The following is a 27,142-nucleotide window of genomic DNA, read 5'->3' as shown; positions in this document are numbered from 1 at the left end:
ATAATTTCCTCTCTCTTAATGCTCTTACAACATATTATACGCTACATAAAATTAAAATTAAAGGACTTGCATATATTAGTCACTAAATGTTTTAATTATTTATGTTTTAATTGCATTATGGATTGCGGTTCTTAATTAGTAATTATTGAATATATTAATACCTATAAATGTATAATCTGTATTTAAATGAAGCATGCGCAATCACACTTTTACATTATAAAACTAAAATTCTATTTGATTTGAAATTTTAATATTTGCATATTGAAAGATATATTTATTTATTTGTATATTGAAAATATTCTTCTGTATTTTTTTTGCGAACAGGATTTATTTCTATTTCGATAATATTTTTTAATTAAATTCTTTATATTTTATTTTTATCAAAAATTATTTTTCTGAAAAAGTTTTTATCAATATGATTTGATACGGGCTTCATTCAGCGTGGTGTTTGCATCTTGTAGCGACTCGAGATTCATGTTGAGAGCTTTGTTTCCTGTCGCGCGGTCGAATCGATACCGGCGAAACCGACGTTCTGCCGGCGGAACGACGGCCGAGCAGCGGCGCTCATTAACGTCTGCGTTAATCAACCAACATACCTCTCTTGTTTCTCTCTTTGTCTCTTTCTCGCCTACTTCCTCGCATTATCGACATCGAGTAAAGCATACAGTTACATCAATGTTTTGGAACGCAGAAAACGCGTACCAAGCGACCGAGAACGAGACAACTTCAAATATTTTAATTACGTCGGTGTTAATTACAGCAATCGAGAGGAAGGAAACGCGAAAGAGAAGGAGAGATTGCATCGTTGAATATTTTTTCGAATTGAAACTAATTTTCAGCGGGGATAAAATACGTGGTCAAATTAGAATATCGAGTAAACAAGTTTTTCTTCTTGTACAAAATAAAGTCCGAAATAAATTTAATAATAAAATAAAAGTTGGTGAAATTAAAAAATCTCTAGTAAATAAAAAGTAGTCGCTCGTAGCAATTCGGATAAAAAGATGAATATATCTCTTAAAGGCTGCACTAAGAATGATTTACTACGCATTTTGATTAATCGCCGTGCACGGTACATGTTTAGTAAGTGCGTGCAGGGATGCTGCACGTGGCGAACGTCTCAACTGTCAAGGTCGATATTTTTAAACCGTTACTGCGCACCCCTCAACTAGATGACGAATTGTTTCGATGAAAAAACGTTCCGAAATTACAACGATTCGGGCGAGATATTTTCCACTCCGCGTCTGACATTTATCCGAATTCAGGAGGCTAAAAGTTATTCTCGAAATAATTTGTATTCTTTCTGAATTTTAGGATCTTTTTCAAGCTTCGGGAAGCTTCGAGATTTGTTTAGGTACTTTTACATCCAATATTTCTTCTAACTTTTCTTTAAACAATTATGCTCAGGACAAAAATCAATTTAGAAGATAACAATTGTTGAGCCTAAACTTTATTCTGATACATTCGCATTCGGATTAGAAAATGATCGTTTCCGCGTAACTCGAAATAAGCGGGAAATGTTGAAAAAAATCTTTCTTTCGACGAGAGAAAAATTTGAGCGTGGATCTAATGGAGCGCGCGTGACGACTCTTCGAGCGAGAAGAACGCGGAGCCAGGACCTTCGGTCTGCGCGTGCATTAACATATTAACAATGCTCCATTATGCTCTGACTGTATACCTAGTCCCCCAGCGTGGGCGCGTTATGGACCGCTCTCGAGACCGCGGAATATACATTTGAAGCCTTGAATCGTAGCGTACAAACGATGTCCCCGAACTCGCTTCGAGACGAAAAACATTTTGTGCTGTACTTCGGATTCTTTTTTCCGTCGAGAAAATTTATAACAACAACGATATTTTCTCGTTACATCTTGCCAAATTTTTTAACGTTAATCAAACAAAAAATAATATATTCAGTATAATAAATTGTGAAAGTCTGTGTGGAAAATTTATAATAATCTTGTTGAAGTGAAGATACCTCAAAGTTGATTAAAGAACAGAGATTCTCAATATCTCACGATTCTGGCGCTTATTGTTGGTCAAAGAAGCTACAGATAGATTCTTCATTAAGGAATGAACTGTTCAGATATAAGTTTTGATATATTTCATGTAGAATTTAATGAACGCGTTAAAACACACTTGTCAATTCTGAATTTTAATTTAGAGAGACGCGAAGTAAAAATCATGGCAGTGGGCAGAGGTTAAATTTGACGCGCCTGACGAAAAAAAATGCCCACACGTACAAACGCACACCTCATTAGAGCGTGCACATAATACTTGCGTGGCACACGATCATATGCGCACGTCGAGGCATTAACATAAAAATGGTTTAAAAATCCGTCGAGCGTGCCGCCGGCGTTGGCCGGCTCCCGGGGAATACCGGTCCCGCCATTGGTCGGCCGCGTACCAATGGAACAGAAGGGGGGCCGAAGAGAGCGGACTCCAGAGAGGCTGCGAGAGCTGAAGCGAGCGAGAGGTAGAGGGCGTCGAGAGCGACGAGGATGACGCGAGATTACGACAGAGAGAGAGAGAGAGAGTAATTGACGAGGAACAAGAACCGATTCTGCGAGGGTGTTATCCGAAGGTAACAGACGGGGACGGAACGAGAGGAAGAGAGATGGAAAGAGAGGCAGGGCTGCGGGAGAGAGCGCGAGAAAGCTACAGTCAGACGAAGAGGCGCGGCAGCATCAGAGTGCTTATGGGAAGAGCGACAGAGAGAGAGAGAGAGAGAAGTTCGAAATCCAGCTAGACGCACACGAAGGAACGATAGAGACAGACGATGAAACGAGGCGAGACGAAATGACGAGAGAGAGAGAGAGAGACGGGGGGAAGGAGCGTGCATCTGCATGGGGAAAGCCGGGGTGAGTTGAAGGGGGCTGGAAAGTGAACGGAAGAGCGAGACAGGGACGCCGTTAGCGGCGTAGCGGGGACCAGGGGTCGCGAGGGATCAAAGCGGAAGGGGAGAGACGGCGGTGGGAGAGAGACGGAAGGCGAGAGAGAAGGTACCACGTGCTATGGGAACGGGAATGGCTCTCTCTTCTCTCGAACGGGCCTCTCGGCGGTTCAGTTCGAAACGGGCCATCAACGATGCCTACACACCATGGCTCGCACCACCATGACCATCGCGGCGGAGTGTAGCGGTCGCCCATGGTCGCCATGAGGCGTCGTCGAGCCGCCCGAGCCGACGATGTTCTCAAGAGCCCGCGCGCACTCAGGTCTCCCTCGGACTTTTTCGCGCTCCTCTCCGCGCCCGGTCGTCGCGCCCTCCGTTTCGTTTCGCGGGTCTCACGAGTGCAGGAGGATCGATGGATCTCCGCGCGATCGGCGCGCGATGAAGTGTTCGGGCTTGCGCGACCGATTCGACGGTGATCGTGGAGACGCTGCGGGAATGAGACGACGGCCGATCGTACGATTTATGGATTACGCTTGAACTCGAGAGGAACGCTGCGTGATCTGTTTCGGACGTGTTTGATTGATCTGCGGATTCGGTTGTTATTTCCGCTTCCGTCGAGAGAGTTTGATCGAGGGAGATTGAGCCGCGATAAGAATCCTCCGACACAGCGACGATTTCAAACGAATAATTGTCATAAGATAATGCAATGACTCGACGTATAATTAAATCTAACCTAATTGTAATATAAATATGAAATAGTGAGAGATAATGTGATTATAACGAGTCGATGCGAGTATTGTAAGGGAAATTAATATTAACGCAAAAGTGATTCCTACGACAAATCAGTGACGTGACTTCGGATTCATCGCGAACGTCGAGAACTTCTTTTTGCATCGATCCCGTAAGGATGTTGATCGCAGATCTAACGTGATCTTCACGATCGAACAGTAAGTCGGTCGAATGGGCAAGGCGGATCGATTCACGACGAAAGTGTCCGTTGGCACGCTACCATCAAGCTGCAAAGCATTCAAATAGATCCTCGTTATCCTCCTCTGCAATCTCGGGGCGCAACTTGTTGCGATTGCACGTTGCAATGGAGAAGATTGCAGTCTGAAAATTTTTTTTCGCAACACTTTAAACGAGAGCGAATTTGCGGATCGACGTATTGCCGAGGCAAGGTGACAATAGCGAGAATTCGAAGAATCGAGGATAAGCACGGGATTGATGAAATATGCATGAGTTTTCAGGGTGAATTATTCAGCATCTCGGAATTAAGCGAAGCGCACGTCGAGTGCTTTCGATTTCTCCGAACGATTTGTTTGAAGGAATTTGTTCTAAGTACGTGCCGAACTCGTTCTTTTTAACAAAACTCTTGTCTTTCAAGCTAACACATCGTGATCTCTGCACAAGTTGAAAGAAATGGAAATATAATTATATGGAAATTATGAGAAAACTGAACACATTATTGTATGAGAATTAGAAGCGAGATAATTAATTTGGAAAATATAAAGTGAAGCTGTCATTTGAATCCGCAACAGTTTCTGAATTTCTGAAGCAACAACTTCTATTTTTACTGTGAAATTTAAAATTACATCAAGCAAGATTAAAAGTTTATTTATGCTGTGTGCACAAGCGGTGTTGAATCGAGTTCTTCTCATCCAGATTGATCTCGCGGTCGTTTGAGAGATCGAGAAGAGCGATTTGCGAGCTCGACATAAGTAGACAAGAGGAATAAAATTGCAGGATAAAATAGCATTCGGGATCGAGCGAATAGGAAACGGCGCGCTCGTCGATTTCAACAATAAATCGCGGCGTTCGATCGACGAAACGATATCGAGAGCTCGAAGAGGATTTCTTTTATCACTGGTGTCTCGTTCCCTCGTTTTATGAGCCCTTATTATAGCGGGGATAATAACAATCTCGAGAGGGGGGGAGAATTCGAGTCTGCGTCGAGCTGACTCCATCGTTAACTCGTCGCATCGAAGAGGATATAATAAATAGGATGAACTGAAAAATTATTATTATTATTACACGTGCTTTCCCGATACTTCAGTAAACTCGTTTACGTTCCTAACAAAATAATCAAGAAATTTATAAAACGGAATAACCAAACGCTGTGAAGTGAAGAGTGAAGTATGTTATCCGGAATATTTTGTTACAATATATTTTTAAGAGAATAATCAATAATTAATATATTTACAAATAAGATTCTATTACTTAAAAGAGAACGAAGATAACTGAGTTGACAACGATGTGAATTAAAGTGCGAGTTATAACACTGCGTTACCAGTTCGGGAAGAGTCATCTGCGAGAAATTCGAAGGGAGAAGAGGGGGAATAAACGTGGGGCAACATGGGGAACAGCGGAAGCAGTGGGGGTGGTAACAGCAGGAAGGTGCGCAGCTTGCCGAATTCGCCGGAAGCGCACAGGTACTGCAACATTTTTTCCGCCAACATGATTTGCAAACGTAAAACAGAAACACGAGGCACAATTAATTGAAAATAAAAATATTTAATCGCGCAATTTTTAAGAATCAAACTAAAACCTCCCAAAATAATTTTAATTCCCAATTAATTACGCGATTAATTAGATTTAATATTATTATTAATCTAATATCGCCACGAATTTAGTGCTAATGTATCAATACAGATATCAATGCCAATAACACAGTTATTAATTATTCCACTCGTTCGCTGCGTTATTCATATTGAATTGTTGATATTATTCGTATTAATGATAAATTGCGCAATTATTGTGTTATTAAATTAATATAACAGTATTAGATCGACAGTAGGCACCTCAATCGCAGAGGATAAAATACAAGAAATAAAACGCGTCGATGAATATCTATCCGTTTCTAATATCGGCGTTGTGAATCGCCACACCATTTGCCGTGGGTGGGATTCTCGTATTTATTCCCCACTCGCGACCCGCACTCGTATTCTTGTGCCTCATTGTATCGCGATCCTTATTCTTTCCTCCGTCTCGACGAGCGACGACGAAACCGGTTACTCGGTATATTTAGGATTTCCTGGATCGCGCGCTACGTACCTACACTGTCGCGCCGCGCAAGTCCTTCGAGGAAAGGTACGCGTTATGGTTCTTTTACTCGTATGTACATTTCCTTCGACTGCTTCAAATTAGACGTGATTAGGAAAATTGCCTGTCTTGTCAAAGCGGCCGTTCACGATGAATGGCGCGGTATTAAAAAAATATACAATTCCTTTATTCAAACGAGAAATGTGGCAAATATTTGTTTCGCGCTGTTTCATTTCTGTTAGAAATTAATATCAGGCGTTTGTGCGCTATTCAATAATTTTACCGAAATCGACGTAAAAACGATGTATAATTCTTACTGCATTGTTTCGACTAAATTCTATCGTTTTTATTTTTGAAAATATTCGATATTCAAATGGCGTGTCGTAGGTTGGAGGTGTCGGGAAAACTCGCGACCTGCGAAGCGAAGTCCACGTCCTAACCGGTCTTTTCGCACCCGTGGCGATCGGCCGCGACCGACCGGGCGGGGATCTGGTTTTGCATTTTTCCGTTCTCGATATAGATCGGCGGCGGCAACCGACCAACTAACTCTTCTCTCTCCCTGTCTCGTTCTCTTTCTCTCTCATGTCGCGTAATTACACTGTCTCGCGTATATAGGAAACCGCAACCGAGCGTCGCGGATAATGAGGATTGCGGAAGGTAAAGACGGCACGTCGCAACGTGTTCCTGCGCGTTTACAACGAGGGTACAAAATAGACGACAGCACTTTGCATTTTTGAAAGCGTAAATTTTCGGTTAAGAACATTGAGACGTACAGAAAATGGAAAACAAAATTATTTGAGAGCATTATTGGAGGGCAGAAAGCTTTTTCACATCTGGATCTCGAATTTTTTAAAATTTTTACAATAAAATTTAAGAGATATTACACGGAGAAAATTAAAAATTTAGAAATATAGTGTAGTCGCATGTTAAAAACTGTTTACGAATGCTGCGAGAAATAAATGAAATCAGCGTCGGCAAAATATTTATGACTATGCATGGAAAAAATTTTATATGAAAAATTATCATGATATGTAGCAATTTTTAATTCAAAAATATAGATATTATTTATTATCTTGAGGGTGCAATTTTTTCCTCGCGGAATAATAGACAATTGCTCGCGAGGGAACACTACAGAGAATACGAAATTTTGGCGGAATTTCAACAGCGATGAAACGTGCAGGATAATAGGATCCTTTAATTAAAGCGGCTTAAAAAATTTATCTCCCGTCACCAGCGCAAAGAGAGGGAGAGTGAGTCTCCCCTCACAGACAATTTTTCCACGCATCCGCGATCTGCACTATTCTTAGAGAACATGTTCGCGGAGAAACGAATGCCTCTAAAATCGATTATTAATGAAACAGCCGATTCGATTTCTAGAGTCACGGCGAAAAATTGCCGCTTAAATTTTCTCTCCGGCGACAGTTTATTCGTCGTGGGTGGACCGGTTTACCACCTGAATGTGGTTTGCAGAAAGTTTACGCGTGACTTCGGCGAATATATTTATGGCTGATTTATTCTATTTTATTTATCTGAATTTTAGATCGAAATTATTTTGCGAGTAATTTCTCTTTGTACTTCTATTTTGTATTTTATTTTTGCAGTTTCGAATTTTTGGCCAAATAATTTGCCCAAGTGTGTCCCTTCTTTTTCCTTCTTTCAGCTTCTTCCTGTCTTTATTTAGCGAACGAGTTCAAAGACATCCGCGGGCCGACGAGAGTGAGTCAATGTTGTTTTCGATGTGAATGGCCGCAGAAAATAGATCCTCGGGCAAGCACGTTTCGCGATCGCGCGATTTGCGGGCTAAATTCTGCGTGTTGACGTTAGTGAAACTAGTGCGGACTTATGCGCCGTCTCGTGTCACCAATCGTGCACATCAAGAGGAGGGGGGAGAAAAGGAGGGATTCGTCGCGGTGCGTGAGCAGAGATTATCCGAGCCGACAACATTGCGCTAGCGCGTAATGATTGAATCAGTTGGACGGCTCCTTTCAGAGACCGAGCCAAGACATTTATAAAATGATTTTCAGAAGACGAGAGCTAAAACAATGCACACACGCGTGCACGCAAGATGTCTGAAATACGTGGGAAAAAATAAAAACAAATGAATCTTTTCAAGAGTTACATCATTGTCGCTTATTTAAGGATTTACATCGTCGTCAACTGCATCGCAGTCTCAATTTCGTATGTATAACACTCGATAATGTGACGACAAGACGGGTATCGCGTTGCGCCGGTCGGATAATTAAATGCAACCTTCGTGTTTACGGCGAACACAGTTTGATCGTCGGTCTCGAAGCGAAGATCCGGTCGTGCCCTGATGAGAATCGATGGAGAGGCAGCCGCATTTTGCTCGCGTTCCCCAGGAGATGCTCTCGCCGAGTTTGCTTTGATTAATTAGAATGGCGCATTGTTCACGATGCATCGGCAATGATGCATCGCGCCGGGCAGGGCGGAGGTCGCGGAACCGTTATGCATCACGATTGTTTCGAATGCAAGAAAACTGCCGCGAGACCGAGCTAAAAACGACAAACAACATTCTCAAGTGCGGTTCGGAATTAGAGACGAGTCCACCGTGAAGAAAAACTACAACTATCGAATGTGAAATGTTTTTAAAGTAACTTTTGCATAACATTATTGATTCTAATGCCAATAACATTCTCAATCATCAATATCTTATAGGCAATTAATATTTTCTCAAGATTCACAAAGAATACTTTCAATATCTATGTGTGAAATAAATGTACTTTAAAGCATCTTCCGTTTTTCACCGCAACATTTCGTTTCGTGTTAACTTTTTGTAAGAAAATTCTTAGTGCAGATACTTGTTTCGCGTCTTCAGCTCCGAAATTCGTGAAATCAGTATCTCTTCCGCGAAAGAAAGGAAGTCGTAACGGTATGCAGGCGCGTCCTTGCGTGCACGTCGACGATAAACGGTAGTCGTGGAAGAGTCGGATAATAATATCCCCTCGCGGGGAAGAACGGCTCTGGTCGTTGTCGTGCTTCTTCCTGGAAGCGGCCGTTAAGTCCTTCTCTCGAGATCCTCTAAATTTATCCCGCGCTCCGCTGAAACAACGAGGCGCCGCTCTCCCCGCTTCGCCGCCGGCGCGGACCCACCCTTCGGCACTTTTCCACCCCGGAATAAGACCCCGGCAATTACTTCTAATACCCGGAATGAATTACCCGACCCGTTCCGGCGTTATCCGCGTCTAGCTCTCGTCTCCGCCTCGCCATCGGCCTTTGTTAACGCGACCGTTCGCGCGCGATGCGGTGCCAATTTGCTGGCGACGCTCACGCATGACATAATGCTCGAGATACACATGTGCGTTATGTGCACAAATATCTAAACACAATGCGCGCATTCCGAGAGAGCATTACGCAAAATTAATGCAGCTTCGTGTGTCAAGGCATTCCTGATTATTGGCGTGCGCTTGATATTACGCTGTTACCCGAGTCGAAATTTAGCACCTATATTGAACCTTAATCTTTTATTTTGAGGTAGGCATAAGAGAGTCAAAGTAGATGTTATGCATTGTATCGTATGTATATAATAGCACCTACTTTGGCGCTACAATATGTCCGAAATTTCCTTTTTTCCTGCTAAAGCTTCAAAGTAGGGTTTAGTTAAAACCCTCCGTTGACCCGCTTTAGATCCTGAAAATATATAGATTCCTTTTTGCCAGCACTACTTTTATGATATTATCAAGAAATTCTAATGATTGCAAATGTTCACAATAAAGAAAAATACTAACTATAATTTTGATTAACGATAATTTTTAATAGCATACAATTTAAAAATATCATTAATCAATACCATTTAGTTGAATTTTATTATCTTTTGAAAATTTGTAATTATTAGAAATTTCTTGATAATATCAAAATATAATATCAAAATTCAACTATTGAGTATTAATTTCTAATATTTTTAAAAATTCTATGTTATTAAAAATTATCATCAATTAAAATTATATAGTTAGTAATTTTTTTTATTATTGTGAAGATTTTTGCAATCATTAGAATTTCTTGATAATATCATAAAACTAGTGCTGAAAATCCATATACCTTTGTGATTATATTAAAAATATTAAATTAAGATATTAAATATAAAATAAGATACTAAAAACATTACATAATATTTATTGAATTAAATATTATTTATTAAGTATATGTAATACATATAGTTAAGAGTATATTATTAAGTATAGTTAACATGCGTTAAAACAAGTTCAGACAGAAATATTTATACAGAAAAAGGTCCAAATTAAGACTGAAACGTTTGATAATATTGTATCACTTAATAAAGCAATAATCAAAATACAACCACATTATGCATATTGCTCGTATAGTTTTTCATTCTTATTTGAATTTTAACGAGTACATCTAAAATAGTTAACATTTAATAAAAAAATTAATTTAAAAAAATTTTTTTGCGCTGAATCTTTTTCAGATATCATATCACTATTTTGAAGAAGGAAACGGAAAGGTATCAATATTAATAAAAGTTATCAATATTAATAAAAGTTGGAAATGCAACGAATTAAATATTTTTCTTTATGATGAAACATTATAATAACTTTTATAGGTCGAATTTATCTAGTATATATATATATATACTAGATAAAAGTTCGAGGTTTAATGGAGGAGTTCTCGCAGTAATACAATCTATTTTGTGAGGCTCTATAGGTTTAAAGTAGTATTTCAACATCAAATTATAGGAGATCAAGTTTTAAAAGAGGAGTTCTAGGTTCTAATTCCGTAAAAATAGGTTCATATAGGCTATATGAGCATTAAAAGAGACGCTAAATTTCGACTCGGGTATCGCGTCGCTTGATTCGGATAAAACAGAGGCGTATTATTAGTATTCAACAATTGAAATAACAATCACGCTTTATTTCAAATTCAAATTACATTTTGGACGGAGAGAAGTTTGAAGCGAAAGCTTTTCAATGGCTGGTGTTGTAAATAAGTACTTTTTTTTTTTTTTTACACGTACGTGCGCACATTCTCTCTTATCCGTTTGTGAAGTAACGTCGGAGTCTCTTCATACGTTGACTTTGCGTCAACGTTCGCACTTTCGTCGCTACAGTCAGATAAGAGTTTTGTTAATCGCGGCTTAATCATCGCGGTTTTACTTTGCATGCTTCACCCGAAGAAATACGTTTCTATACCTGTCGACGCATAATTTTGCAATAAATCTTTGTCAGAGTGACAGAAGCGCGAAAATATTTTGTAGCTCGCGATTCTATATGTATTCTTCGCTGGAATTCTATTTAGAAAATTTAAAAATCACAATTGTAACTGAATGTATGTTCAATTAATTCTTAAACATTGAAACTAATTATTTTAGCAAAAAATTAACTTTCGCAGAGATGATATTTTTATCTTATAAATTGGCGCTTTTCGCGTAACAAGACGTGAAAAATTGATAATACAAGTAAAAGGTCGAAAAAATAAACAACTCGCTAGAGTTAGTGTTACGACATCCCGGTTTGCAACGAGAACTGGCTTTTTCGTCTTTGCGAAACACGGAGCTCCCGCGATGGCGAATGAGAGAAGGAGCGTTCTTTCTATATCGCAACGACGGGATCTTTAATTGGCGACCGTTCGAAAAATTGCACCGGTCGGCCCGATCCTGGCAGCCAGCAATTAGAAGGAATGTCGTCCCGACCGATATGCATCTCGTTTCTGGTCGCCCAACCTAATCGCGCGCTCTTGTTGCCCGCGGCCGTTCGAAGGGAGCAGATCCCTTTTTCGCGCATTTTGCAATTAGTTGCGGATATGCTGCCCTCGTGTCTCTACGCGCGCTTACTAGCCTGGCTCCGTGTACAAATGTTTTTCCGAATGTCGATCTACCGGTCGGAAAATAGCTGCATAGTTATTATTCACTCAAAAAAATGATCTTGCAATAATAGCTAAAATTTTCTAGGTGTAAAAAATTAACTAAAACAGATAAATGATTAGCAACTGTTGTGATATTGCATATGTAATTACTTAATCAGTTTAGATGACAGAAACAGAATATATATCTGTATTGTTTGTGAACTTTAAAAAGAAAGTTTCTCTAAAGCGCCTATCTATATAAGATCAATCACGTGTTAGATCATGCAATGAATAACATTTAGCAATGGTACCTAAATTTTTCAGAAGCTATTGCTAGAACATTACTGCTATAAATTCTATATGTGACAAACAATGTTTTCACAGATACGAAAAATAGCGATACATTCTTGTTGCGATATCTAGAAATCTAACTACATCAGTGAAATATTTTTTTGAGTGTTCAATAATAACTTTTTATTTATCCGAAGATTAATTAAAACAAGATAAACAGTAATGTAAGCCTTCATGAAGCATCGCGGTAAGATATTCGCGATGCTACGAACGATATAACACAGTAATCTGCATCATAATATTATCGATTCGAGAAATCGCAAAACAGGCTTGTTCTCGACGAGAAAACTCGCCTGATTTTGATAAACGACGACAACAACTAGTTCCACTTTGCTCTGTTTGTTTGTTTTTTTTTCTTTCGTTTAAAATCCTTGCATTAAGATTTTGCAATATTGATTTGTTATTTGCAGAAAGGAATTGCAAACGTATTTTTTGGACGGAAAAATATTTACACAATTTTTGTTAATTAAAATTTTGAAAAGAGATATATTTTTCGAGAGTTAGAATTTTCACGAATGTTGATTTGTTTTTTTTTCACGAGTAGAGGCGTGCAAGCTTAATTAGTCAAATGATGAGCGTGACGGTGTTGCAATAACGAACGAGCAGTGACTAGCTTGCGTCAGCTTGTTACTTGTAATCTCATCATCGGATTACATCGAGAACGATGCAAGCGTGCATTAATAGACGCTAATGAAACACACTGGTTAGGTAATTAGAAACCGAGGGAGCTGACGTCATTGGCTTGAAAAAAAGCTCGCCTCATAAATTACGACGATGATAATTCATGGAACGCGCGGTGCCGAAAAAATTGCATTGACACGTAATCGTGTGTAGCCGAAAAATTTCAATACGCGCAGTTTGCTCGATTAAAGGATTGTATCCGGTCGCCTGCATCGGGCGGCCATCGGACGCGATTAATCAGACGTCGCGATAATAATGGCCCTCGCGTTTCCTCGCGAACACGCGGCTACACGGCAGAAATATTTAATCGGTCGCTGTCGTAAATAACATATGGAATAGCTTGCGGTGAGACGATAATGGCCGGCGAAAGCGTAAGTTGCGATTAAGAGTTTCTTTCTTTTTTTTTTTTTTAATCGAAAGTGGATGAGAAAATAACGTGGGTAGAACGAGAGGCGATGCGATTTCTTTTATAACAGGAAACAATGGTGATTCAAATGCGGCGAAAGAGGATAAAGTTTTCAGGAATCTCCGGGAACATTGATGCGCATTTTTGGCGCGAAATTAATTAAGGGGGTTAATAACGGATATTAAAGCCGAAACAAAGGCGTCATAAAAGGCGCCGCCTGCGTGATGTTCGTCTCGCGCGATATTAATACGTCGCGGGGGTAAGACGTCGCGGCGGTGGCTGGCGGCAGTTGCAGCACGCGTCGCGGCGCCTGGTGTCGGTGCGCGCCGGCCGTGGCATTAATTCCCGATATTGCTCTCGTAAATATTCGCGATTCGCCGCCGGCCGTTCTCTCGCTGGATTGAAACACCTCTCTCTTTCCTCGATTCGACGTCGTCGGGGATGCGCGCCTCCCTGCGAGGGGACCATTTTTTATATATTGATCCTCAGGACCGTAGGAATTCCTGCGAAGGAAGGACCGGTTGGAACGAAGCCGTAGGATTTTTTCGGGAACAAAAAGTATTTATTCGCCTCGATCGGTGCGGCTGCAATTAATTTACTTTGTGGAATTGATATTGCGCGGGAGAGGAGAATATAAATTATTTGTTGAAGATTTTGAACAGTGTTTTTTTTTTTTTTTTTTTTTTTTTAACGATTCAAATGTAAATTTCTGTTTTAGGAAGATGTTGAATTAATTTTGTTACCTCAACAGATTTCTTTCCCGCAGTATTTTGCGTCCTCTTTGTATCTCAGAAACTCTCTTATCCCTTTTATCTGTCTTCTTCTTATTGTTAGATCAGGCTCTCTTCTTACGTACGGTCCTACTTCAATATATCAGGGAAAAAACTTGGAACAAGAAAGATGTCCTAAAACGCATCTGCGGCAGGTCTGCGCTTTGTCACGCGTAAAAGTGAAATTTCCCTTTCGATAAGAGACTTTTACTGAAACGACGTGCTCGGCGTTATGTAAAATATGTTGAAATTTTCAAGTAATTCACAATTTATGTCCATTAAATCGCGATGCTCATTGTAAAGTCATTTCTTTCTCGCCGAAATGAAGCTCCTCAATCGACTCAATCATTTATTCACGATCGCAAGGGGGGGGGGGGGGAAGAGAAGCATGATTGAAACATTGTTAAGCAGTTGTTAAATCCCTCATGAAGATTCGATGCAAATTTTACGACTCATCGTGCGCTCATCGTGCACGCACACAGGCGCAATTTATAGAACGGCTTTGCGTGTGCAACCCCGCGCTGCATCGCCGCGTGATTTAATCTCTCGCTCGCATTGCGCCTTCCTCGGGCATTATTGTGTCGTTTCCTCGCACGGCAGGCGCGGGATTGCATCTCTCGCGATCGCGCGCAGCTCGAAAGAAAGAGTGCCACGAGGTGTGTCCTGCGGGCCGCGCGCTTGCACCAGCTGCTGCTGCTGCTGCTGCGCGACACGTGGGTGTGCGCGTGATGCAAATGGATGCGCAAGCCAACCGGCACTGTATAAATCAAGGAACCAACTTGACTCACGAGCTCGCTCTACGGGGTGTCTCGGAGAACAATTGTACCATTAACGCAGCTTACTGTGTATCAATCTTTGTTAAAAGCTTTGTTGAAATGTAATTCGAGACAAGTACTCCGATAATTAATGCACTTCGGAGAATCGAGACACTCGGGAGAGTTATTTTATTATTTAATAAATGATGTTTGCGTACTTAACGCTATTGAACATTTCAGACAAGTAAGATCTAATTTAATTTTAACGGGAAAATAGTTCTCGATCGTAGCTGAAAAAATATGTGCAGAACTATTGTTTACTTTTTAGAACACCGTATAGATGGTTCTGCTTTTTCGATACCGTACATCCGGCTTTTTCTTTTCAGCGACAAAAAATTAGATTTGAAATAGAGAAATCAAGAAGCCGCGTTCGATCGGCGAATGCGAATTTGCTTCGATATCTTTTATAGGTCCAAATTTAATGTTTTACAACTGCAGTCTCTGTTTCGTGGACACTTGAACCAATCGGCGGCAATAATTATTCCTGTTACGGCGGAATGGCAGGTAAATTTAAAAGAAAGCAATGATTTACGCGAGACGCGGATAGCCGCGTTTAGCGTTTAAATGCACGGCGCGAATGTGAGCCAAAGATCGTTTCTCCGCCAAGCCGGTTATATTCGCGAGGTTTATGGTCGGTACTTGGTAATTCGAGCACACAAATGTGTACACGGTGGGATAGCCGGTACTCCTACGCATTTACATACGTCGGGAAGCTGCTGGTTGAAAGGAACTTAACGACGTATTTAAGCATTGATTTATGGGTTTGTTGGACCAAATTAGCCGGCTGTTCATTGCGTACATAACAATTTAAAACAATACGTTCCGTGCTGTGCGATAAAATTTCTTTTAAGTATTTAAGTGACTAAAGTCTTTACATATATATATATTTATCGTCAAATATTTTTTTATAAAATTAACAAATCACGAAACATCACAGCACAATCTTTTCTCCTTTCAGGCTACCGTCGCCCTACAACAAGCAGTCATCGGGTGTCGGCGGCGCCGGGGGTGGCCCGGGGAGTGGTACGAGCATACCCCTGCCCGCGACCGTGGCTGCCACCAGGAGATGCCCCCCGGACAAAGTCAGACCGGCTCCGGCACCGACGCATCAATCACAACTCGGTAAGTTCTATCAACTCATCTCTCTCATTCTCCCCCCCTTCATGCAAACTTTTCGGACGCCGTCGCGCTTTACACAGGAACGTGAAAGTTTCGTCCTTGCTCGCAGGAGTGCGAGCAAAGCTTGATATTGCAATGCAATAATTAATTATTCGTCTATTTTGAACGAAAGTCTAAAATTTGTATTTGTATTTATCGGATATTTGGAACACTATCGCGATTAAAAATTAATTAAAAAGATCAAGTTATTTATAAGAAAATATCAGAAGTAATGTCTTTTTAGATTTATTATCAATTATTATTGTTATATTATTAATTTTATATGAAATTTCTTTTTTTTATGAATGCTAAAAGTTTGATGCAAATTTAATTTCTGTTTTGTTTCGCGAAACTCATTCTTAAGCATTATGAAACAATTGTCGAGTGAACGGCGACATTAAATCTTCGCGATGCTGAAGTTTTCGAATTTCTGCGCCGCTAATTGCTATGCCGCGCAACAAACCTTCGTTCGAACCCCAAAGCTGTCAGCTTCAGAAACTTCTTTGTGCCTTTCATGCTGGAGACGCGATGTTGCGCGTTTAATGCTGATTTAATAAACGCGCAAATCTCAGGATAATTTTCGTATGCCTTTTATTCATTCTCGGTTGACAAACATAAATTGCAATCACGGTCTTTTAATCAAGTTTTAATTTAAACGTATAGTTTTAATTTGGAGGTACATTTAAAGGTATATTTGTAAGTTAATTATACTTTATAAAATGCAACAAAAGTTTTAATTAAAATAATTACTGTGGCATTAATGGCTTGTGCATTTTCTAAAAGAATATATTATGTCGGTATCAATTATTCTTTCTGAAATAATACATTAGTATTCGCACATATAATTTAAATTACAATGAACCGGGAGTTGCCAGAGAATCATTTGATTGGTCTGACATCCCGCGTTACTCGTTTCGCAAATTTATTGTTGCACAATTAATGTACATCGAAAAAATGGGAAACGAAGGCCGTAAAAAATTGAAACAATAAAATATACAAAAATGCCATAATTTTAAACAATAGCAGGTAAGCATACGAAATTTATTATTTGTTTTGCGGCGCGGTTGTGACGGCGTTCGTCGCATTTTTGCGAATATAAATTTATTAACGAACGAGCCGTACGATATATTGCTCGCTACATCGCTCTTTTTGCGGCTAGCCGGTTTTGCCAGTCGGTCTCTATTATTTTTTCATCGAGTTGCCTGTAATATCGTAGCCGGAATTTTATTGCGTCAATAGTTATTATTAATTTTCCGCGTGAATATATATAAGGTGTCCCAGAAATTTCGCACTTTTTCGAATCATCGGTAACTTGAAAAAAATTAAATCAACACTTTATTTATTTATATTCACTCAGAATTAACCAAAAGAAATGTGTATACATTTTTCACTGAAAATGTGTCTTTAATTAAAAACATTTGTCATGCGCAAAAGGACTAATCAAAATTACCACAAATTTATGGTAAAACCGATGATTGCGATAATACGCAAAATTACGGCAGCGCTCTCCCCGTTTTAAATAATTTTCCAAGGCCCTCTCTTTCTTTGAAGTCGTCTTTCCTTCGAACGGCGCAAAGTACGGCGAAAGGGTGCCACGAACACCCGCGTTAAGAACACCCCTATTAGCCATTAGCCCCGTGAATGGCTTTTAGCAACCCTTTGCGCATTTCTGGCTATCGCGGAAAATCCTGGACCACCGTAGAAACTCATCTCCGCGGAGTTATCAAGCCCATGCATGGTGACTTGCTAAACCGTGTCGCTTTGTGTGCGCTCTCATGCGCATTCATTTTTCATTATTCCCCTCATAGATGTACGCGCGCGTGTACAGGCTTCCGATATGTGCGACTCTCCTTTTCTGAGATTCTCTCTTTCTCTCTCTAAATCTTCTGTGAATAACCGTCGACTGATACAAAAATATGGAAATAATCGCGGTAAAATATTGACTGACCTTGTGATTAAAATGAATTAATGTATCTCAGAGCGTCTTATTTCGATTTCGATAAAGTCATCAACTTCTTTTTGCGCCTTTTTCGGAAACATGCTTTCTTCATCATTCTTTCATGTCTGTTTTATTTAACTGTGCTTAATATTCCCCCTGAAGCGATAAATAATCTTCTCTCTTTCTCTCACGAGCGCATACGCATTCGTCTATTTCTCTACTGCGTGCGCGTTACGCATACGCACGGCAATATTACCTACGAAGGGGTCGGAGGGGGCGGAGGTGTGGGGCGAACCCGAGGGGGTGTTCGTCGCCCCTGCGAAATGGGGTGGCACCCCATAGTTTATACTTTATTCTCAACTCCGGCGTTTCCACGAGCCAGATGTGCTCGTCCGCCCGATTTACAGTGGCGCTCAACTCAATGGTCGCGAAACAACGCCGGCGGGGCGGGGAAAGGTTGAAGGGAGGGGGACCGGTCCCTTCGAAAGGGTGATAAAACGCACGTTCGAGTCTTTCTTTCCGCTCTCGAGAGTCCAGTCGCCGGCCCTCTCGCTCAATTGCTTCGCAACCGTCGCAAAAAATGCGAATGCTTAACTGGTCCTTGCGCGATTTCCTTTTTCCTGCCTCGGAGATCTCGCGCGCTCGCCCGCCATTCGATGAAAACTTCACCATATCGTTTTATTTTATTTCTAAAAAGGACGGGAAACTATTTGCAGGAAGATGAGTTTTGTAAATGCCGAATTGCTTTGTAAAATTTTTAACTTCTCAACTTAACACGACTTGAAACTATTATCTTCTCGTGCTTTTAAGCTTTTTCCTTGCTGCACCACAAACTTTTCTGAGCGGAAAAAAAAGAACTTGCGCTTTTATCGCTTATTTACGCAGTTGGCCACCACGGGTGCGTGGATCTACGGGGTGATGCTGTACTCTCCCCCTCCCTCTCTCGCTCTCTCTTTAGCTACTCTCCATATATCGTGGCGATATCAAAGCGCGCGTGTCCGCGCGTCTGAATACAGACGGCGCTCTCTGTTCGAAATAGACTTCCACGTCGTGCACAAACTAACTGGTCGGCCATAATGCATTCGCGCGCAGGCAGAAATAAAGGAGGTCCCTTTTCGTCGTGATTTACAGTATTATTTTGGATTCCCTTTTTCCGTCTATCGCTCATCACAGTGCCACGGTTGACAACCGAGACGTCAGCCTCGTCTAGGTCAGGGTCTTGATTTATATCGCTATTTCTCTCTCAACGACACATTTGTGAATTAGAAAAATCTTTTTCGAGATTTCTTACAAAGCTACAAATTTTTCAATACAGCCGATCTCTATGTAATTTTTGAGATCTCTTAGAGAAATTGTTCATTAAGCTGTTGTAATTTTGCCGCAATTTTTGTACCGATATCTTGCATTATCTTGCAATATTTATATTTTTATCTCCACGAAACACTTGGGTTTACAGTGCTTGCGCAAGTGCAGGACTTCCGAAACTACGCACTGTACACTGTTTAATAACCCATTCGTGCGATGTGTGCTGAAATCATAGCTAATCGTCGGTGCGCTTTCATCGTATTATTACAGCTACTAGGTAGAGCAACATTTGTTTCAATTAGACGGGCTTTAGGCGGGATTACGCGTGCCACTCGCGTACGCACGTATCGATTTCCCTCTTTGCTTCGAGCTTAACTCCATCCTCGTAATTCTCCATGAAACTTACTGAAGCGAGAAAAGATTCCGCTCGCGCGAACGAAGGATAGCCGTGTGTTCTGTAATTAAAAACCGTAATGAAAAGTTGCATCCTAAATGAGAACGATAAAATCTCTAGTAATCTCTGGTTCTTTTCATCGGGAAGAAAATTATTTCGAAAGCATCGCGCAAAATCTCATATTTGCAAGATGAGAAAGTTTGCGAATGATGTTTCTGATATTCCTTATTGTTCGAATATTCGCTGTAAAGAAAGATTAAGATTCTTTGGTGTCTTTCGTTTGTTAGACTTCACTCGTAAACGAGATTTAATTCGAAACAGACACGTGCGCGCCTTATTACTTCAATTCCGGTAATCCCGCGAGAATCTGGCACAAAGAGACAGGAGAAGAAATAAATTTAAAAAATGAGAAGAAAGAAAAGAGAAAGGAAGACGAGAGCCCGTTTCGTTCGTCAGACCCGTTATGAACAGTATTTCGTTTTGCGGGACAGCACGTGTGCAAGAGAAGGAAGATGCTTCCGCGAGAAAGAGAAAGCGCGGAAAGATCGACGTTGAAGGGAAGAAGCTGTAAGAGGGTGGCACAGAAAGAGAACAACGAAAGAAAATTGGAGTCTCCGAGCACACGTAAGACCTGCTGCACCCGGTCTTTAACCCCGAAACACCCGTCTCAGGGATTCTCAACTCTAAAGAGATTCTCGTTTCCACATAGAGTTTGCAAGACCATTTGGGATTAGGAATTTACAAAATTTCAATACATTTTCAAATCTGTTTTAAATAGCAAGAGTTAGTCGGTTCTTTTTGTTTAATATTTTTTCTTCCAACTGTTTACAACTACTTAATAAAACATTTTTAATTTATGCTCAAATGTTGCAGGTATGAATAACATTTAAAATATTGTTCGCTATATTAAAAATTTTTATTTTATCACTTTTATTTATATGAATTTTATCATATGTTGTTTATAAGAATTTTAATTATTTTTTATGACAAACTGTTACAAAACTTTCATTAATTTTAAATGTACAGCGAAGCACGTTGCACGTCAATTACATTTATTGATATTTGCTTCGTAAAGAATAGGAACTTTCGTCTGACCAGTGATGGCATGAACTACTGATTTTGTGTGCACCTAAACTGTCTGTTTTTTTCTACTATTTAATATTTTTATATTTTTTGAGTAAATATTAGCAAGCCTTTTACTATTTCACTAGCAAATTCTGAGAGCAATCAAAATATTATTTGAGCTCCGCTGACCATGAACATTCACGGTCCCTTAAATCTTTTTCTTTCTCTCGTCTTCGTTCAGCCTCGCGCGAGTTAAAAATATCGCGTATACGTTCTTCGATACCGGTTCGGTACTGGTTTCGAGAATCGGTCTCTCTCGATGAGTCCGCTCATCTAAAACAAAAAGAGAGTCGGCAAGGGGTGAGAAACGGCAGTGACGCTGAAAAAAGAGGTAAAGATTGCACGGAAAAAAGTGCGATCGGCGGCGATTTTACCGAGAATTATGTGCATCATCGGCGCAACGGAGTGATTCGAAAGTATAAATAACCCGCGGCTATTATTAGCGGCGCTTCTTCTTCACAAGGTCTTCGATCTCTCGCCCCCTCTCTCTTCTCCTTTTCTACCTTCTTTGTGCAACCCTTTTAATTTGAGATCGCTGGTCCAAAAAAAAAGCATCTATGAAATGTTAATATATAGCCGAGAAATGAAACGTAAAGAATATGATAATTTTCACAAAGTTAACGAGAAAATTGGTGTAACAAATTAAAGAGTTAAACGTAAAAGTCTTAAGGAGATTTTATTTCTTACGAGTTAAAACGGTACAACATTTTGATATAAAAGAAAGTTTCGATCTTCTTTTCTCGCTTGTCGTCAGAATAGCTGACTCCTTATTTTTGTATAAATCCTTCGAGCTTATTGTATTCGCTTCTCGCTTTTCCTTCGCTTGCCCAGCATATTTACAATGAGATCCGTTCGGTCGAATGAGATAAAATTATTTTTCAACTACAAATAAAGCAAGCCTTCGAGTGAAGCTTTGCGCATGCTGTGTTAACGAGAAGATACAAAGAATAATAATTACAGTACAAAGGCCGTTTATATATTTTTAAAATACCATGTGTTACGTAACTGGCCGTAAAGTGCACGTTGAACTTCACGGGACCTAGAATTATTTTATCACAGTCGATATCTTCGATAAACAGCGTATGTGCCGATAGCATTAATTGGCCTAACCTCGCAACGTTAGCACCGTCAGTGATTTCCCTCGTAATTCTACCCCGATATGGCTAAGGAATACACATAGCAATTGTGGGGAGGCATCGTACGCAGGCACGTACGATGCGAAATTGGCAATACCGATGTTATGCGCCCGTAGCATAAGCTGCGTACGTATGCTGCGAAACATAATGTATCGTGTGTGGGAAACCTATTATTGATACGCTAGGTATATATCGAGGTATAATAAAGTGATATCGCACGGAAACGTTATTAGATTAATTTGCACGAAATGGCGAGCGTACGGGCGTTGTTTCAGTTAGTTTCAAGCTAATGAGTAGCATTTCCGTGTAATTATGTAATTATTGTTCGTTCATTTTCAGCGAGTGATGCACCTGTGACTTTTTAAAGATTATTAGTGATTTTATGTTTGTAAAATCGGCATTGAATTATAAATTATTGTTACTTTTGAGCCATCCGATAGACAAACACGCCCGCGAATCCGTGCGTTATCGAGACATCGGTGCGCCCGTGTGTGAGGGATATTCTCATCCCTCGCGAGGATCTTATCCCTCGTCACTCGAGAGGCGGGAACGGTATTTGCTTTGTTCCGGAGCCGGAAAACTCGCCCTTTGTGCGGCAGCTACATGATGTTTTTCCACCCCCGGCGATTTTCAACCATCACCGCCAGTCTTCTCTCGATCTCTCGCAACCTCCACACTTATAACCCTCCGATTTCACCTCACTTGACGGTTTTTTTGCATTTTTCAACTCAAACTCGCTTCCAGCTTTCTCTACTTTCATTTTTTTCTCAACAATTTATCAATAGTACTTTTATTCATACTTCTTGTACCGTGTCTAATTTATTTCTAGGTTTTTAATCTGTAAATTTACATAATTTATTCGCTATTTTTTTGTGAATTTTGTATCAATATAAATATTCTTATTCATTATATTTTGATTTAATTTTACAACTGTCTAGTTTCTTCATAACTATTGAATCATAATTGTAATTCTAGTTTTTAGCTTGTGATCTACGATTTATTTACAGATTTCTCTCTGCAAATGTAATCAAAGTTCTCAACGCCGAGATAATATTTAATCTTGATCTCCAATTTCAAATCGAACAATTATGACATCACAAATTACACGATTAATTTGAAGATTATTCGTTTAGTAGATTTGTGTAGTAGATTATTCGCGCGATCGCAATCATTCTCCACTTGATGTCGAGAGAAATCAATATTCAGCCAATGTCGAGGCCGTAGCACAATGTCAACAGCGCGGGTTATGGAAAGTAAAATATCGATGTTTCCGTAGTACGTGCGAATATTGTAAACCTTCGCGCGCGATGCATTTCCCGCGGGGAGCGCGAATTTGCGCCAATGCTCACCTCTCGGGGATCTACAGCTCGCGAGTTTTATTAATCGAATGCCACCCCTGCGACAGCGTGTCTGAAAGGAGACACGAAGAATACACTCGCAAGGTTTCAATACCTTTGAACTCGATATCCGTACGTCTCTCTCTCTCTCTCTCGCGTTCTCTACACAAATCTCTTTCATGCGTACTCTTTCACGTATTCTCTCTTTCGCGCTTTTCCTCTCTCTCTCCCTTTCGTACACAGACGCACGGTACGTTGCATATTTTCCTTCACACAGGAATGCCGTGAGCCGCACACATTTTCCATTACACATTCTCTTTGATACATTTTTTTCTATACGTCGCATGGGTGCACCTGCATGTTCTGCGCATTTTCTCTTACATATTCCCTCTTCGCCTCCCCCAGCCTCTTTTCTTTTTATCTGCTGTTTTTGGTCGTGCTCTTTTTTTGCGCGGATAGGTACCTTCTTGTATCCTCCCCCTCCGGCCGTTGCGGTTTTTCCGACGACGATGTTGCGACGTGCATTTCCATTATCGAATTCCCGACAGTCGCCTGTCATCCACCGCTCGCGACTACTGCGCTCGTGTATAATTCGCGAACAACTTTTCACAGTCACGTGGTGTAGAATACATATTAAAACAATGCTATCATGTTTTTTTTTTTTTTTTTTTTTTTTGTAGCAGCTTTCGACAGACAGCGTTTATTTGGCGCTTTTTATTTTAGCTTCTTTTTTTTTTGGGAACGCAGGGGAATCTAGAAGGAAAAAATTGCAATTTGCGCTAAAGCTCGTTGCGAAAGGAGACAAACGACTGAGGAGGAGTGGACTTGCAGTGAAGTGCTCGTTTTCCACGTGGAAAAAGACGTCGTCTGATGAGCACGTCTTTGTAACGAGAAAGACATTCTGCTTCCATCGTGTTTGCTTTTGCGCAGTTGCGCATTTTAAAAATGTTACGAAGCGACGTTGCAAAGGTCGGCGACATTTTTCTCCATCTTATTTTGAATTAGAAATTTTTTCAATTCACTCCTTTGAATAATAACATTGTCATGTAATTGTTTAATTGGATGTGGCACAACGTACAATATTGAGATCGCAATCTCGCAACGCGCTGCAATCTGAATTGAGATTGTTATCGAGTTTCAATCGAATTTCAGGAACTTTTAAATTCCTTTGAGACTTCTTTGCGAACGTCAAAGTACCGCAATTCGAAGCATCTTCGTTGCGATTGATCAAAAGCGAGATTGCCGGCGTAAAAGCGTCTTCAAGCCCGCTTTCGAGCTCTCCTCAATTGATCTCCTTCGCTGACTCCTAATCCTTTCCCGTCGTCCTCCCTCGGGACTCTCAATCTCTACTCTCATTGCTATCGATCTCTGAACTTTTATTCGGCGGCTTCGCGCACACCCTCGAAAGTCCGCGACTATAAAAAGCGAAGTCGTGATAAAGCGAACTTCTTTCTTTTTCGAAGGAGGGAGAGAGAGAGAGTAGCATCTCTTCTGTTTCGCTTTTTTCCTTTTTTAAGAGACACGACTGTGCAGGACATTCATTCGCGATTTCAATGCGCCGCGTGGTTCGTCGAACTTTCTCGCAGCAACAAAGACCGGATGTCCCTTTTCTTTATTACGATAAAGATTCAAAGATGACGAAAGAAAATGATGACTATAGTTCCATAAGAGCGGTTTATAAGTGCTGGTGCTATTTTATTTTGAAATATTTACAAATTTTTGCATCGATAAATTTGAATCTCTCTTCTTCGTATTTTTACAATATTGCCATTATTTGAAGGTTTTAATTAAAATATCTTTTTTCTTTCAAAATCCTCTGTATTTTTACGCTTATTTTCAGAAACATTTTTAAATTTGCAAATTTGTTAATTTTCAAATTATTATTTGCTTTAGTTTTCTAAAATAATATTATTTCTAACAGACATTTTCTCAAAATTGTCCAAAATTGCTTCCCATCTTCATTCCATCTGTGCCATTCTTTGTGAAATCTGTTCCCTCGCATCTAGTCGCAACTACAGTGTAATTTCGCCCCCTCCCCCCCTTCCGCATCCCGTAGGCAAGAAGTATGTACTATTTCTTGCGTGAGTGACCAGCGGTGGCACGTGAAGCATTTATTCGGTGGATGGAGCAGAGCGTCTTTTGTTCAGCAGAAGCGTTCTTGCTTATTTGTTCCGCGGGTATCGACAGCTGTTGCCGGCATTAACTCCGTCTTGTTTTGCCCCACGCATCCCTGCGCCATCGTCGTCTTGATTACCCGCCCGATCGTCGGCCATTAACAAGCATCCCTCCGGTCGTGACCCGAGGAGGCGCACATGTTCATTTTATTCATAAGCGACTTTACATGAACTCCGGCTGTGAAATCTTCGCGATAAGAGAATCGGCATCAAGTAGCGGCAAATTATTCAAACAACTCGACGTATATTCGAATTTAATTACGTTAGTATTTTAATTAAACGTCAGTCATTTTTTAATAACAATATATATATATATAAATGAATCGATCGATTCGATGGAGTTGGCGATAGTTTCTATCAATCTTTATCGAGCGACGTCGGCCTGAATCAATCGAGGCACAAAACGACACGTGATTACGTTATCGCGCGTTGATGGCGAATATTCTCGCGAGATGCATTCGACACACCTGGCTCGATCGCCTTCGGGGCGAAAGAAAACAGGATCGAGCAGGAGGGTTTCGGTACACGCGTTACATTATATCTCGCGGGCTCCGGGATCATCATCGTTTATCATCGCGCCTCATCATAGCCCGACACACCGTTACGCTCGCGCGACCCCACCTGCGCCGACGTCCATCACGATTTGCAATTTCATTATTTTTCATTAACCTTCATTGTGAAGGGGGACGGCGCGGGAACAAAAGGGGGAGGAAAAGGAGGGGGAAGGGAGAAAGGCAGGTTTTTTTTCTGCTTTTCTTGAAAGATAACCTTATCTAAATGTCTTTGTGCGTGGAAAGATTATTGCTACATTCATCATCCGTTCCGAAACCATCAATTCTGACAAAATTACATCGGTATCGAAAAAGACTCCTTGTTATATTTTAAACGGAAGGAAGTTCGAGAAGTGTCTGTATTCGACACTTTGCGACCGAGAAAACTTGGCACCCTCGCTTGATTTATCTTCTTCGTGAACATTCAATTGTATCATTCGCTTCCAGCATCTTCATTTGGAATCAATTTACTTCTTTCTTTCTCTTTCTCTGAAATTTTTTCTCTATCGAACGCGCTTTTCGCGCGTTTTCGCCGATAATTAAAATTGTCTTTTGAAACTGGCAACGTTAGATAATATTGAATATTAAAAAAAAAAAGAATCAAAAATCTAATAACCATAAACATTAAAAATTGCAAAATCTTTTATTGAATATTTCTAAACTATGCTTAAAATTTATGTACGTTGCACGTAATATTTACGTGCAATATTTTACAACAGGTGGCAAATAAATGATTACTTATCTTAAAGCTCCGCCGGATATCTTATCCTTCTTTCCCTCGAAAATCGCACGAAAGTTTCAACAGTACTTCCGACATGCATTTTGTTACATTAAGACAAAAGTAAAACTCGCATAGAATATTATTCGGCCTCGAAGCTCTTAACATTAGAGCATTCACGTACATGTTTACATGTTTAGTGTTAAGAATGCCGAATCGCTGGGTTGTCTTTATTTACGTTATCGCGCTTAGATAGTTCACCTTATATTCCCCCTCTCTTTTGCGTTATCTATCGGCGTACACATTCCGTGTACATTCCATTGAATCAAAATCTGTTCGACCTTGTCTTCGCTCGCTATTGTCCTGCCGTTCGTCGCACGAACGGGACGAAGTATCGAGGCACATCGGCGCGTTATTTCCATTATATTTTAACCATCCCAACTACTTCTATATTACATTTTTACCACTTTTTCGTTATAATTAAAGATAAAAGGTAATATTATTACTTTTTAGTATTAATATTACTTATTAGTAATAATATT

The 27,142-nt window shown here is 40.3% G+C and overlaps 1 protein-coding gene across 6 annotated transcripts in view; it reads left to right on the top strand.

The window, feature by feature from the left end:
* Window positions 1-27,142, top strand: part of sick (sickie) — a 311,918-nt gene that overhangs the window by 221,956 nt on the left and 62,820 nt on the right. For 5 of the 6 annotated variants that reach the window (XR_010890838.1, XM_067357560.1, XM_067357558.1 and 2 more), the window contains one exon: window positions 15,722-15,885. Coding sequence is in view for 5 of the 6 variants with exons in the window: in XM_067357560.1 (XP_067213661.1) it covers window positions 15,722-15,885 (164 nt within the window). In the remaining variant the exon portion in view is untranslated. Of the gene's footprint in view, window positions 1-5,224; window positions 5,317-15,721; window positions 15,886-27,142 lie in introns of those variants that run through there. The other variant, XM_012373445.2, reaches the window with a different exon arrangement.

Source organism: Linepithema humile, chromosome 6, assembly GCF_040581485.1.
Source record: "Linepithema humile isolate Giens D197 chromosome 6, Lhum_UNIL_v1.0, whole genome shotgun sequence".
NCBI classification, from domain to species: Eukaryota; Metazoa; Arthropoda; class Insecta; order Hymenoptera; family Formicidae; genus Linepithema; species Linepithema humile.
Note: the sequence above shows the minus strand (reverse complement) of the source record. Positions and strands in the feature narration are given on the sequence as shown.